The sequence below is a fragment of the Pseudopipra pipra genome, chromosome Z, assembly GCF_036250125.1.
Source record: "Pseudopipra pipra isolate bDixPip1 chromosome Z, bDixPip1.hap1, whole genome shotgun sequence".
NCBI lineage: Eukaryota > Metazoa > Chordata > Aves > Passeriformes > Pipridae > Pseudopipra > Pseudopipra pipra.
In genome coordinates, this window is record NC_087581.1 from 70,103,796 (window position 1) to 70,119,825 (window position 16,030).

General features: G+C 41.7%; 1 protein-coding gene across 1 annotated transcript; it reads left to right on the forward strand.

The window, feature by feature from the left end:
• Positions 1-1,144: 1,144 nt before the first annotated feature.
• On the forward strand, positions 1,145-15,229 carry MINAR2 (membrane integral NOTCH2 associated receptor 2). Its single transcript, XM_064643178.1, is given in 5 exon segments — positions 1,145-1,336; positions 5,604-5,774; positions 5,777-5,977; positions 13,930-14,175; positions 14,994-15,229. Coding segments are annotated over 5 exon segments (990 nt in total). The 3' UTR covers positions 15,174-15,229.
• Positions 15,230-16,030: the final 801 nt, after the last annotated feature.

Sequence of the window (16,030 nt, forward strand, 5' to 3'; positions counted from 1 at the left end):
ATATACCAGAAATTGAAAGCTTGCCTGCATCATGAGACCAAAGGCGGCCCTAGAGCCTAACAGGTCAATTGTAAAAAAAGAAAATTAGAAGCACTCAGAATTTAAATAACTCCATAGAAAAGATGCTCAAACTAATAGGAAAGGAACTTGAAATACATCAAAACCAGGAAGCCAGACAGGGAGACAGTGAGTCCATTTGATAACACAAGTGTGAAAGGGACAGTCAGGAATGATAGAGCTATGAAAGGAAAGTTCAGTGAATTACTTGTGTTGGCCTTTCCAGATAAAATGTTCTCATATCTTGCATATTCCTTGTAGCAGAGATGTCAGAGAAGCTGGATCAAGGTGGACAAAATACACAGGAATGTATGACCAAATAAATACGTTCAATGCTAATAGGTTTCTAGGGTGGCAGTCATCTGAGAATTTGGGAAGAACACAATTTGGAAATTACAGAACCACTTGCCATGGTGCCTAAGGTGTCATTCCAAACAGTGTCATTTCTGCCAGAGGACTGGCAGACTGCAACGTAATTCCTGCCTGTGGGAAAGGGGATCTCCAGGTAATCCTTTGAACTACAGATTAGGGAGTCTCGAGTTACTTTCCTGGTGCTGTAATAGTCGATAAAAAAGAGTAAGATCCCTGAGCACCTGGATAAGCATGAACTCAGGAGAGAGTCAGCATGGCTTCAGTTGTGTCCTGAGCAAAGAGGGTCTGGTGGACACAAGTCTCTGACGAAGTTCATTACGGGTTATTCAAGAAGCTGCATTCACACAGAACTACAGGAGCAACCTCTGTGGTGGTTAAAGGATTGGAAGCAAACTGGTCATCTTTTAGGACGGAGAGATGTAATGGGTTTGTTACCCTCTCTGAGAGGGAAACGGAACTAGGATAGATCACTGAATTTATATTTTACCAATAAGTTATTCCATACTATGTTACATCAGCTCAGACTTAAAAGACGGGAAGGAAGTAAGGGCTCACTTCTCTTCCGGGTAGCTGAGCAGAGCGGTCGGGCAGTTCCTTTGGGGGAAAAGAGCGTCGGTTGTGGGGAAGTATCTTTATTTTTGGCTCTTCTCGAATTGCCCTGGAATCCTAGAGATCATAATGAATTGGCCTGAAGGTGGAAACTTCAGTTTGGCCCATGAGGAAGAAGAAGAACAAGTGGATCGGGCTGAGGAAGCTCCACCATACAATCAGTTACCTGAAGAAGAAACACGTTATGCCCTCTTCACTGATGGTTCTTGATCTATTGTGGGGAAAAACTGGAAGTGGAAAGCAGCTGTCTGGAGTCCTACCCGACAAGTGGTGGAAGCTACTGAAGGAGAAGGAGTCAGTTTGTGGAACTCAAAGCCATTCAGTTGGCCCTGGACATTGCTGAATGAGAGAAATGGCCAAGGCTTTACCTCTACACCAACTCGTGCGTGATAGCCAATGCTCTGTGGGGCTGGCTGGATCAGTTGGAAGCGTAGAGGAAAACCTGTCTGGGCTGCTGATTTATGGCAAGACACTGCCACTCGAATTGAGAAGGTGACTGTGAGAGTCTGCCATGTAGATGTACCCAAAAATCGAGCTAATGAGGAACATCACAACAACAAACAAGCCGACTGAGCTGCACAAGTCAAGGTGTCGCAAGTTGATCTAGATTGGCAGCATAAGGGAGAGCTGTTGTTAGCTCTGTGGGCACATGATTCTTCAGGCCATCAGGGCAGAGATGCCACTTATAGATGGGCGTGAGACCAAGGGGTGGATCTAACCATGGACACTATTTCCCAGGTCATCCATGATTGTGAGACATGCGCTGCCATTAAACAAGGAAAAAGAGTGAAGCCCCTATGGTATGGTGGACATTGAGATAAGTATAGATATGGAGAGGCTTGGCAGGTTGACTATATCACACTGCCACAGACCTGCCAAGGTAAGCGTTATGTGCTCACCAAGGTGGAAGCCACCACTGGATGGTTAGAGACTGATCTGGTGCCTCACGCAACTGCCCGAAATACCATCCTGGGTCTTGAAAAGCAAGTCCTGTGGCGACACGGCACCCCAGAGAGAATTGAATCAGACAATGGGACTCATTTCAAAAACAGTTTAGTTACTATTTGGGAAAAAAACATGGCATTGAGTGGGTATATCACATCCCATATCATGCACCAGCCACTGGAAAAGTTGAACGGTGTAACGGATTGCTGAAAACTAATCTGAAGGCATTGGGTGGGGGAACTTTCAAAAATTGGGATCAGCACCTAGCAAAGGCTACATGGCTGGTTAACACTAGAGGCTCCGTCAATAGAGCCAGCCCTGCCCAAACAGAGTCCACTCACAATGTGGATGGAGACAAAGTCCCAGTGATTCACTTGAGAGGTATATTAGGTAAAGCAGTTTGAGTTAACCCTCCCTTGAGCAAAGGCAAACCCATTTGTGGGATTGCCTTTGCTCAAGGACCCGGATACACCTGGTGGATAATGAGAGAAGATGGGGAAACCCAGTGTGTGCCTCAAGGAGATTTAACTTTTGGGGGAAAACTAATTTATATTCTAAGTTGTATGTTGCAGGAAAAGTCACTAAATGAAGAAGACCCGAACTAAGGCGATGCTGGTGTTCAAAGATGAGACAACGTAGAAGACCACACCTGTATAAGCGCGGGATATGGGCGCATATGGAATATGAGTGTGACGTAAAATAGCATGGAATAAGGGGTGGAGATTGTACTGGGTTTGTTACCCTCTCTGAGAGGGAAACAGAACTAGGATAGATCACCTGATGTATATTTTGCCAATAAGTTATTCCATACTATGATACGTCAGCTCAGACATAAAAGACAGGAAGGAAGTAAGGGCTCTCTTCTCTTCCAGGTAGCTGAGTGGAGTGGTTGGGCAGTTCCTTCGGGGGAGACGAGCGTCAGCTGTGGGGAAGTATCTTTATTTTTAGTTCTTCTCTGCGCGTATAATGTTTATAACATTTTCCCTCTTCGTGTAAATATAAACACCCTTTCTTAGCAGCTTAGATTCTGTAGGGTTTTTTTCCCCTTCTTTTCCCCACTTCCCCCCTCACCTTCCCTCTGGAGGGACTGGGCGCAGGCCCAGTAGATACCTGGTGTTCAGCCAAAGTAAACAACAACAAGAGAAGTCAGCAGTATGGCTCCCCAAAGAATAATGCAGGGTTTAGGTTTTTTCACATTTTCATTCATGGCATGAGAAAGAGAGTGAAAACTGAGTTCTCCAGCTCTTCAGGTGACATTAAGCTCTTCTAGTTAACTGACTGCTGCTTCACTTGGGAAAAAACTCACAAAAGTGAGCAGTTAGACGAGTCATTGACCGATAAATTTTGATGTAGGAAAATGTCAAGTATTATAGCTATGGAAAATAGCCTAAACTATTCCTGCAAGATACTGAACTTGCAACTGGCAGTCATAGAGGTGAAGAAAAATCATGGTATCATTTGTTACTGTGGTCTGAAATTATTAGCTCTATGAGAATACCAGGGGGGAAAAAAGCACCAAAAACTGTTGCATGTTGTCAGAAGACATAATTTTTCCCATTTTTGTAACTGTTTTGGAACGACTTGAGCATTGCATTCATTTATGGTTGCTGTGTTCTTATGAACAATGTAGTGGAATTACAGCATAACACATTGAAAATGGAATGAGCAAGGGAATAGACTAGGTGGCTTACCAGATGAGACTGAAAAAGCTGATACTTCAGATTGGAAAGGAAGAGACTAAAATAAACATAGGTGAGGTTTAAAAAATCCTGAAGGTAATGGATAATCTGCATGGAGAGCTCTTCTTCAAATCCTGCAGTACTGCAAAGAGGGCATCCTCGCCACGACTAGTATGGAAATTAGTTTAAAAGATGTAAAAGCACTTTAAGCAGATGGTCATGAGGTTCTGAAGCTTGCTTCTAGAGGAGGTAGTATCAGAAGATTTGAAAAGCAATTTATGGACCACGAGTTTATAAACAGATAATAAAAGGCCTGGGAAGAGACACTTTAGCACAAAAAAATGGTGTGGCTTCTGAGGGAGTAAAAGGAGAATGAACTGCAGAAAGTAGCCAGGTGTACACTGTCTACCTAAGCATCATTGGTTCTTTCCCTTTCAAACACCGTGATAGATCCTGGGGAGGAGGGGCCTGACCTAATAAGGTGTTTTTTACCTTCTTGTGTCATGTCTAATCAAACAAAGTAGTGTTGGTATGTAAATTCACACAGTCACAGACCCACATTATATGCTACAGTAGCACAGAAGAATCTTGTGTTTAGAGAGATGCTGGAAAGTCTATCTATGTTAAAGAAAGAAGTCATGGTTGTATATATACCCACCTATTTTAGAACACAAATTATTGCTGTCTGCACAGGGAAAAAGTGAGAACTACATGTCATGGCAAGTCTAAAACAGCAGCTTCATGGTAATCCCCTAGAGTACACTGGCAAGGTGTATTAGTGTTTTGGGGTTCATTACACTGGGGAGACATAGATGTAAATGTAGCAGCAGGTTGCCCAGAAACATGCACATCCACTTAGAAACACACTCACTACTGTGTCTTTTGTGGCTGCTCACAGGTACTTACTTGAGCATCTACTTGAAAGATGCCAGAATAATAATTTTAAATGGATATGCCATAAAATAATCTCCAATAAATACATGCAAGGAAAAACCATGAGTTTTTGAAGTAGATAAGGATTTTAACTTATATATATATATATCAAAGTATTCATTTATTACATTAGGATTTAAAAAATATTTTCCTATTTTTATTTTATTTTTATATTCCAGCAATTTTCTGTGCAGAAAATAGATTTGTTTGATTCTCTGGTCTAAGTAAAAGACTAAAAGTTTTGCGATGCCCTAATTCTCAGCACAAGTTTGATCCAAAACATGTTTTCCTGGATTTCAAGCAATGAGCTTTCAAAAGCCTATCCTCTGCAGGAGTGTCATCAAAAATGAGACATATCCTAGAGAAACATAAAGGTCTCAAGAAAAGGTTAAAATAAAAAGGAGAAGGCTACTTTTGCTAGTTGTACGTAGTAGCCATTATGAGAAGGGGAATTTAATTAGCTGAAAGTCAAAAGGAATTAAGACTCATAAAATGATGATGAAAATATCAAATCTCAAAATAAAATAATAAAAGTGAAGGGGCTGAGACTACACCATTTAAGTCAGTAACAGTTTTTTCCAGTCACTTGAACAGGAGCAGAATCAATTCCCTGAAAACTTCTGTTATCAATTACTTGAAACAATCTAATATTTCCCAGGGTCAAGAAGAATTTGCTGTGAAAGAAATCCCTGAACTTAAAAAAGTGCACGTTATAGCTGTCATAGTAAATGGTACCAACCTATGCAGCACAATGGAGCCTCTTGGTACTGCCACAGAAAAGGAAGACTTGCTTTGGACTGGGAGCTGCTTCTAATTTTCTGGGGGGAAAAAAAAGCTTACTTTGAAGTATTGTAGGCTTGGCATTTTTGGCAGATCACTTGAGGAAGTGCTGGTATGCATTTAAGTGTCTTATGCATCTCCTCACTGGTACTCTGTTAGTTTTAATGAACACATATGTATCTATCAAAAAAAACCCTGAACCTGAAAGCTTAAGCTAGGCACTTACAGAAACTTGTCCTGTCTGCTCTGCCACTTCTAAACAATCTTTTATCATTGGTAGATGATATAAGTGAGCCTGACACCAAACAGGGGTCAGATACAGTTTCAGGAAACTGTCGTATCCTTCTTCACGTCATTAATAATAGAAAGAGCATGCACAGCCAGGAAGCAGAAGCTGGGGTGAGGCTGTTTTCGTTGTTACTCTACAGCACAGAAACATGGACCTCTCTGTTTTGCCAAACAACAACCATCCCGATAAATTCCTGCAACTAGAGGTGAAGTCTTTAGAGAAAAGCTCTACCTGTCTGCAAGCCAGCTGGGCAAAATTGCCAGATGCAGCTCTACCTGGAGTGCAGCGGTGGCACAACAGAATCTATTTACAGGTAAGGTCTAAAAGGAGCTGCCATTTTTCCTGATTTTTCTACCTTGTTTTAGGGATCAGGGCACAAATGTTGTGAGGCTGAGACATCAGCTGTGGTTTCAGCTTCATGCATCTCTTAATCTGCATCACTAATATCCCTGTAAGTTTTCCCATTGACTTCAGTGAGGATCAGGCTCCATGAGAAGAGTTACTCACTTCAGGAGGGGAACCACTGTCTTCATTTCAGTACATTAGGCTTTCTACTGCTCTATAACATTTTTATAGAATTCCCCAAAGAGTCTACTGAAGTCAAACACCAATTAATTGTACTAAAAGGGTGCATGGAATGCGCTCTCTGAAGAAGCAAGAAAAAAAACAGACTTCAAATTGAAAGTTAGGTCATATCCTTATCCCTCCAACTAGATGAAAAGGCACATTACAGAGAGCATTAGAGATTCTTGCTCCAAATTTGTATATGTTCACCATAGCTTCCTTTTTATTTTGCTTTGTTTTTCTCATTATACTTTGACCTTCCCCTTATACTGAAAGACAGCTGTTGAAAGTGTGAAACACACTGACTGCATTAATCCAGGTTATTATACAGAGGTAGCAGCAATTTCTTGGTAAAAATGTAAATGTGCATTGCCTAGCAGAGGCCCTGGAGCTGGTAGAGGAGAAGTTCATGTCTGGATCAGCAGCACTACAGCTGCATCAGCTCACACCCCTCTGGGCCCCACTCGCTGCTCCACAGTGCTCCTTTCCTGCTGCTCGGGGAGCCCCTCGCCTTTCCCCACCCCTAGCATGAGCAAAAGCTCCAAGGTCTGTTTCTTGTCAAGAGATGGAGACATACATAAGTGGTTGGGGGTGGAGGGGGTGGAAAAGGGTCTGCATCCTGAGGATGCTTAGGGTGGCGGTCAAATTCCCCAGGGGAATGAGGAGTAGGAGCGTAAAAACCGTGAACCTGGGGGAAGGGATGAGAAAGATGCTTAAAGTCTCCCACAGCTACTTCCTGTTGCACTTCTCCCCTCTTAGACATTTCTCCCCATCAGCTCCGCAAACTCCTTTGCTCCCTCTCAGAGTCCGTTCCAGTCCTCCTCCTTGCAAAAGGAGGGCTTGCAAAAGTCCTCCCTCTCCTGCCGCCCGCTTTACTTTCCCTAGCTTCTTCCCCACCCCAGACACCCTTCCCTCTGCCTACTCCAATGCCTCCAGCCATCTCTGCTCGTGTTGTATAATCTTCGTTGGCGACTCCCCAGGGAGAGCTGGGGCGGGGGAACACACGGTCGCCCGTAGTCTCCCATGCAAACAGCCCTAACCGAGGGACGGAGCCTGAAGGATCCCAAACAATAGGGTATGGTGCAATGCTGGCCACACTCCCCCCCCTCCTCGCCCCCCTTTCCCTCCAAGCCCCTCTTTTGTGCAGGATAGAGGCAGCCACACACAGAGCCTCCTCCGCAGCAGGGATCCTTCTTCCCATTGTTGTCAAACAGAACGCACTGTCACCGAGCCAAGGGCTGCAGAGCTGCGGGAGGACTAAAAATGTGTGGGGAGCCCTGTGCTTTTTGACTTGTGCTCTGCTCTTTGCCACCAGCGAGAAGGTTTTCCTGGAACTCTGTTCCCAGCCCCGGGATGGCTGTTTCAAAGGAAATGTCTGTACTCACTATGTCTCCAGAAACGGAGTTTGCAATGTGGTATGTTTTATGAATGTTAAACCTAGGACGCAACCTATACTTTTTTTAAGTGTAGTCACTAGTGAATTCAAGGTGCTCAGATAAAAATCATTGTGCCTTATTCTTTCTACCTTAAGGGCTCACCTCCTTTTCCCCCTTTTGCTGACAATCAAATAAAGGGAAAAGTACTGATGAGTTCCAGACCCTAGAATAAACACAATGGCACAGTGGAGAACTAACGGCACAGGAATAACATATTTTCCTTTAAGATGAGAGAGCAATGAGGTTAAGGGTTAGTTAATTCAGAAACGGAAAAAGGGGAGGGCGGTAGAAGAGGGAGAATTAATTTCAGAACATATGTGCATGATCTAAAGATTCCCAAAGTCCTTAAACCTTGAGAGTAGCCCAAAGTCTCCCTTCAAAAGCTAATTTTCTTTTAAGAAACTAATGCTACTCAGGACTCCCTGTGCAAAGTGACTTCTCAGTGGTGTGTTTGTCCTCTTCCAGACCTTTATTATGAGATCCCTTAAATGCAAATGCACTTAAGTGCCTATGTGTTTTTCTTCACCCATAAGTTTTAAAATTTGTTTCCATTATAAAAAGTAGTTTGATGTAAAGACAAAAAGCTGCTGCTTTTTCTCTGCACTTTCCTCTTTGGTATCAGGCAAACTAAACACCTTCCCTGCTTAGTATGTATTTTCATAGACTAGTTTGACTAAACCAAACCATGAAGAAGTCCAGGAATCTTGGCCCTACCTTGTGAAAAGCAGCATAAAACGCACAGACTTTCTCTTGCAAATGGATAGCTGCTGACCACATTCTGATCACCCTGAAAATCTCCAGTCTCAGTTGACTCTCTGCTCCATAATATGTTTTAATGCACAGTGTACACCATATATATCTGTTTCTGATAGCCAGGTTGCATGTGTACCCTTTAGTCAACCTGGTAATTTTCTGCAATTCTCGGACTGCTCTTTCTTGCTTGTATTTCCCTTTTTTGCCTATTTTTGGAAAACAGCACAGAGCACTTAGTCTTTGAGCAGCATGCTACTTCTTGGCACAGTGCTCTTTTGGCCTGCAGGTATTACATCTCAATGCCTGTGTCCTGCCTTTGCTTGTATCTCACTGTACCAGCACAAGAGACTTTTTTTTTTTATTCATAAGTTAGGGGTTTTTTTATCTATAGGTTAGAGTCACTTCTTTGTCCTCTGGACCATACGTGTGTTATGTATTTCCATTCTCTCCCTTATTCTTCCCCAGACATCTGCAACTGGCCACTATCAGAGCCAGCTGCAAGGTTGGCAGGAGCTTTGGTCTGAGACTGTACAAAAGTTTTTATGTAATGCACTCACAACCCTGCAGAACACCATTACCAACGACAGATAAAACATATTTTTTAAAGGAAACAATTCATTATAAGGATAGAAGTAGTCCCAATGGTGCACAATTAAAATAGTCCATATGAATGCCTATTTTTCTCTAAATATCCCTAAATTTCTCTAAATATCACACCAGCTTAAGTGGTTACAATCATCTACTGATCTCTTTTCTATTCATGTCAGGTGACTTACCAGGTTGCTTTGTAGTACATGAGGCTGCCTTAATAACTCTGACAAACAATCCAGATCCCTTCATTTCCTTCTATAAGAAAACTTTCATTCCTAGAATCATAGAATTATAGAATGGTTTGACTTGGAAGGGACCATAAAGATCATCTAGTTCCAACCCCCATGTCATGGGCAGGGACATCTTCCACTAAAACAGGTGGCTTCAAAGCCCCATCCAGTGTGACCCTGAACACATCTGGGGATGGGGCATCCACAGCTTCTCTGGGCAACCTGTGCCAGGGTCTCATCATCCTCAGAGGGAAGAATTTCTTCCTGATATCTAATCTAAACCTGCCCTCTTTCAGCTTAAAGCCATTTCCCCTTGTCCTATCATCGCAAAAAGTCTCTCTCCAGCTTTCTTGTCAGCCCCCTGTAGGTACTGGAAGGCTGCTACATGATCTCCCTGTAGCCTTCTCTTCTTCATGCTGAACAACCCCAGCTCTCTCAACCTGTTTTCATAGGAGAGGTGCTCCAGCCCCCTGATCATCTTCATGGCTCTCCTCTGGACTTACTCTGCATTCTCAGGAATCCTTATGTGAGCTCACTGCCCTACTGTCTTTCATATCTCCTTACCTACATCTGGTTACTCCTTGCCTACCCAATTGCTTTTCCATAACATCCTCTATAAGATCAGATATGTTGAAGATATTCTAAAGCGCTAACAATTATTGATCATAATAGATAAGCTTTTTTTATTGTCCAAATGTCTAGCAATACCTATGCAGTTGTTACAACTATCACAGGGATGCTTGGTTACACCCTAGAAACTTTTTGTCTTTCAGATCTTTTTCTGCCTTCAAAGTATGTCTTTAAAGCAGAAAAATGCCCTTCCAAGTGCTAGGAGAATCCTCCAGGATGTGTTACAAATCTTTTGCACAACAGAGGGTTATAGTATTTAACAAATTACTATCAAATATAATAACCACCCTGCTACCCACCTTCACTAGGATTGAGGAGGCTGTTACAAAACAAATATTGCAATATCTAGTGCCCATAGGTTTCTTTAGCCTCCCTTGGTTAAAACTTCTAGGTATAGCTGCCCATCAACAGCATTTCTTTCCTTCATTGAGCATCTTTCCCAGTATCAGCTGGAGACCAGGGCTGGCCACCAGACAAGAGAAACTGATTCTCTTCGGTGGGCAAGGAAAGAAAAATTTGAATTCCAGGAAGTAAATTTCCTTTATTTTTTTAAAGTATCTCTTTGTTCTCTTCTTTCAGGTAGATAGGCTTGAAACCAAGGCCTAGCCTTAACTGTTGATGTCCTGGCTTTGGTGGGTGATCACAGGCTGAGGAAAGAGTGGTTAGGTTCTTAGGTTGTTTCAGTGCTAACAACAACAGCAGAGGGAATGAAAGGATAAAGCCAAGAAAAAAACGAGATTAAAATATTTCCTAGTAACAAAGGTTAAATTATAATTTTAATTATATGTATTGTAATGCATCTACATGCTTAATTCACATTATGAAATAACCAGCAAGAAAAAAATGTGGAGCAAGCACATGTTGGTTCAGTAATCAGCTGACACTGACTCTCTATTGATCTTTGGGCTTTTTACAGAATCCTAATTTTGTACATGCCAGCTCTCTGAGTTTGTCAAAGAGGGACAAACTGTTCTCAGTGAAACACAAGTTATAAACCATAATAGCTTTCTTGCTCATGAGCTACATGTAGATCAAACACAGTTATGTGTTTGCAGAGGTGAACATTTTTCATCTTGTTAAATGTGTATTTTGTCAACTCATTTCATCTATAGTTTCTCAGTGTGCTTCGTAGTTAGTGCTTGAATATTTGCTGTTCCCTCCTTCCATTCAGTAAATAACAACATAAATTTCCTCTGATTTGTTCTATTCCACCCTAATTCATACTAACTTCTTAGAATCAGTGTATATTATATGAACTCTGTAACGAATACCTAAATTTACAACACTTTCTTCTTTCTTTGAACATTTGCTTCATGAATCAGAATCGAAACATAGAAGTCTGTGACAATGGTTGGGACATGTTTTACATCTTAGCAGAAAATAAAGAGGAGTTTTTGCAAGAATCAATACTAGCAAGCATGTTTTTATTATCTAATCTTATGTTTCTCTGCTTCTATACAGGCATATGTTTAATGCAATCTTCTTCATAATTCTCTGTATGATTTCTTAGACCTAAAACTTTTTTTATGTCCTTCAGGCTTCTGTCCTTTCTTTTCCCTAACCAGTCTCTAGGACATATTTACTGCACAAGTTTTACAACCAAGCATCTGCCTGTACTCTAATGTATTCTCCCGATTAGCCTGTCACTTTAATGTCTGTTCTCTAAAACTTCTGCAAACTATATCCTATTCTAAATTCCAGTCCAGTTCTCATGGTAAAACCCTGTTCCCCATCCCAGTCTATTTCCTCTCTACCTCTGCTCCAAACTATCACATTCTTCTATTCTCATGCCTATGAAAAGAAAGGTACTCCAAACAGAAGGAGCAAAACGTTTTGCCACAAAGCCCTCTCTTTAAGAAAAAAAATTTGCATCATGCCATCTCTTCCAAGTTTGGAAGAGAATTTTATTTAAAACAGCTTTAGAAATTACTGTCAAGTCACATTCTTTTCACAACATTTTAGCCTAGGGAGACTAAACATCCCCTGGTGACACAGTTCGCGTTCTTTGACAAAATGTTCTCCAAGTTCAACTATCTAGCAAGCCTGAGGGAAGAATCATTAAGGTCAATAAAAAATTTTAAGTAAGAAATAAAATAAATAAAATAAAATGCAGTCAGAAAGAAAAGGCAGTTAAAAAACACCAGCTCAGCTGAAATCTGGCCAGTACAGCCCAGAGGGCTTCAGTGCCAGCTGTAACTGCAATGCAAAGAGCAGTATTGTCAAGGGATATGTGGAGGCTAAGGAACAACATGTGGAAATTATGAACTAACAGAGGGACAGGAGGTCACTGAGGATCCACCCGCCTACTAATGGCAATTATTGATGGGAAGCATGCTTAGTCACTTCTGCAGGATTTAGTGATACGAATGCCAGCATGATGCTTCCTCCCAGGGTTTCTTAGAAAAAGTCTGTTGTTTTGTTTTCTCTACCTTCACTTTCTGAAGGAAACCATTCCTCACAGATCCTTCTTCACCTGCCTGCCCCAGACACCCCAGACGTGTCTATGGATGTACAGACACTACAGTCATTAAGTAGGTGATGACATGCAGTGGCTGACTTCCACTGAAAGTGGATTCACCAGCAAACAAAAGGGGGCACAGAATTACTCAAGCAGAAGAAGCCAGCAGTTTGCTATCATCTCAGGGACCTGTACTGACTGATGTGGGATCCAAGCAGCTTCCAGAGCGTGTGTAGGAGGTCAGATTCTCTGGGCTCCCACCAGAGAGGTGGAAGGAGAAGCAGGACATGCCCCCAGCCCTTTTGCAGCTGAAGTCCAGCCTGTGGTGCTTTCACGGCTGGAGATCTCCATAAAAGTGAAATACTCTGGGAAAGACATCCTTCCATGGAAGTAAGTTTCTCAGGACCCAGCTTCCTCACTGGTTGTTTATTATGTGCACTTACCTCATGTGAGTCTTGTAGCAGGCATTGCCCAGACCCTTGTGATTTCTGAGAGTGGGAGAGGGTTGGGGACTGCCCCCTGCTCAGCACACCTGGCACAGGGCCACTGGGTCAGGCCAAGGCTCCCCTTGTCTCAACACGGAGTTTGTAAGGACAAAACGATGGGGAAGCAGCGTCACTAATGAGGAGGGACGAATTTGCACTGTGGCGGTTCTATAGAAGCAGCCCCAAGAGATGGGAGGGGTGTTAGTGTAGGGCAAGGGCTCTGTCAGGAGCAGGTCTCTCAGGAGGTTGAAGTGCGATGGAACCCCAGATCAGTGACAGGTTAATTCAAAGTCTTGTGGACAGAAGGTTGTGGTGAACCAAAATGTTTAACAGTCTGAGTTGGAGAGTCTGATTGCATTCCTCCATGCAATTACAGATTGAAAAATATGGTAGCTACTATCTTACTGACCCATAAAGAGGTTCTTGATGCTGTTTTAAGAAGCAGCTTGCAAGTTCTCAAAAAATGTGATCCCACCAGGGTTGTTCATCCTCTTCCCTTGTCACCCTCATGTTCAAAAAGGTCTGATTTAACAATGTTTTGTGGCTGGGAGGCTGCTCAGATGTTTAATTACCTGTGAGTTCTGACAGTGCCCGAAAAAAGGACTTTCTCTCAGTTGAATAAGGAGCCTCTTTGACATCCTAACACGGGTCTAGTGTTCAACAGTGTGAACAGAACTGGAATCAAATCCTTGCTGCCAGAGGTGCAATTCCATTCGAGGCTGTCATTTATACACTGCTACCCCTGTGCTTCATTCTGTTTTGTCCTTACAGCTCTGCTTTTGCATCATACACCCGTGGCTTTCATCAGAACTACATGTTGTACTGTGGTGCTCCATAGCACTGTTTTGCTAAAGCAGAGGCTTTCTTTCAGCAGGCATTATGTCAGTTCACATTTGCAAAAGAACTTAATGTTGCACCCACCTGCGTTCCCCAGAAGGAAAAAATCTGCACAAAGAGAACGGTCGGTCTCCTTTACTGCACTATATATGTTTGCCAGAATGAGAAAAATTATTGCATGTGTAATTTTAAAAAGGATTCTGCTGTATCATAAATGCTAATTCTGCAGGGGTAGGTAAACGAAGATAAAGGCAGCTTCTGATCTAACTTGTGCCTTACAGAGAGAAAAAAGAACTGTCACTGAGCTGCCAGGCTTAGACTTGAACAGGGTCAGTCAAGAAATGATAGACAAAGCCCTGGGGAAACACATTACACCCATCACCCTGAAATCCACCATCAAAAGAAACCCGTTGTATAGTGATATCCAGGTGGATGACGACTGGGAGGAGAAGAAAAAGACCCCTTCCTGGACCGTGCAGGACTATGACAGACACTCGCTGCACTCTAACTTGGCCAGCCACATAAAGGTAATGCACTGCTGAGCTGAGATGGAGCAAAGTGAATTGCTGTGGGCTGTGTCGTGCATGCATGAACCACTGTGAGGCCTGTTCAGCCCGCCTGGTCCTTTTGGTGGAATTCCAGAAGTAAATATGGAGGTATTTTTTTGGTACAGACATGACACCAACGTGAGTCTGATCAGGAAAGGAAGTCTGCACATCTGGTGAGACTCCAGGAAATTCAGCTCTGCAGAACATGATCTCTGACTTAAAGAAAGTCTTAAACCACAACACTATGCAACTCAGCGTCCCTGTTTATATAGGGAAGAGCTATAAATATGGCACTTAAATACTATACAGTCACTTTAATAACTGTTCGTAGCAAAATTCTGTTATCAAATTACATACATTTTCTGAGCCTCATCCACACTGTGCAGGATCTTTCCTGCCTGTGGGTTGGCACAAATCACTTTTAGGATTACTTTTGTAAGCTTTTTTTCTGCTGTTCCACTTTTGGGAAAGAGAGTGAGATCTGTGTTTATACAACGACATCTCTTCCTGAGAAGACAACGTGGTCTGTTCTAGGTTTTTTGATCACATTTCAATAGCTGGTGTCCTACATTTGGTTCCTGGCTGAAAAGTATGGTTTTAATTTTCCCCAGTGGAACATTTGCAGCATCTGGCAAGTAGCACAACCTACGTTCAAGTGAAAGTGTCTTACATATGTGCTGTGATGTCTTAAATTCATTAATCAGTATCTGATGATAGCCAAAATACTTCTGGGTATGTTCTAATGACTTTATGTGCAACAGAGAGAAACTGAGTTTATTTTCTGATTTTTCTTCTAGGAAAATCCTAATGATCTACAGTTCTGGATGGGGGATATTTATACTCCTGGGTATGATACCTTGTTAAAAAAGAAAGAGAGAGAAAAAAAGCATTCCAAATATTGTCGAATCATCCTGCTCATGGTACTTGCTGTTTGCATCCTAATTACCATAGTCACACTCAGTGTTTTACTTACTTAGTACAGCCAAATGATGCTGATGGGGATTTTTTTCCAATAAATATTTTTATTAAAGTATTCCCCTCCCCTCTTTTATTCGAATTCTTTTTTTTTTTTTTTGGTCACAAATATAATGTGTTTGACAACACTACTTTAGAAAATTCCTGTGCAGCATAAGGAATTGATCCTGAAAAGAGACAAATACCCTGAACATGGCTGAATGTCTCCTTACAGGTATAATTTAAATAGAAAACTATAAATATTCTACTTTTATTAGTGCCTTCTTTGGACTAGTCATTTAGGTCATTATGTGTGGTATGTTACATATTGTATGTACAGACAACTAGCTGACTATTTGTCCTAATAAACACCCTTTTCATCTATTTATGATAGCTATTTTTAGAATATAGAAAAGTAGCATAAAGCATCATTTAAGATATCACAAAGAATTATAAAACAAAAATTCACACCCTACTTAGTGACTGAATGCATTATTCCAATGATGCAGCACTTAGTATAAAGGTAGCCTAAAAGCATAAATGTTTTCTTACACTTTTTCAGAGAAGAAAAAACAAAAAATAGATCACTGAGTTTCTTTGAAAAGAATTCCCTAAGACCTAGGACGGAGTTTCTGCATCCTTATGTGACCTTTTTTCTACATATAGCATCTCTGCTATCCCAAAAGATGGAGTGACAGCCTTTTTTTAATCTAGCATGTCAAAAACTGGAACAACTTTGGGGAAGTACTAGATTATAAACTTGAATTACAATACACTTTAAAAACATTAAAGTCATAGAGCCAGGCTATGAAAAGCTATGTTTGTAAATAAAAGAAATAAAAAGTTAAATGTTAAGGGCACACAGACAATTCAGTTCATA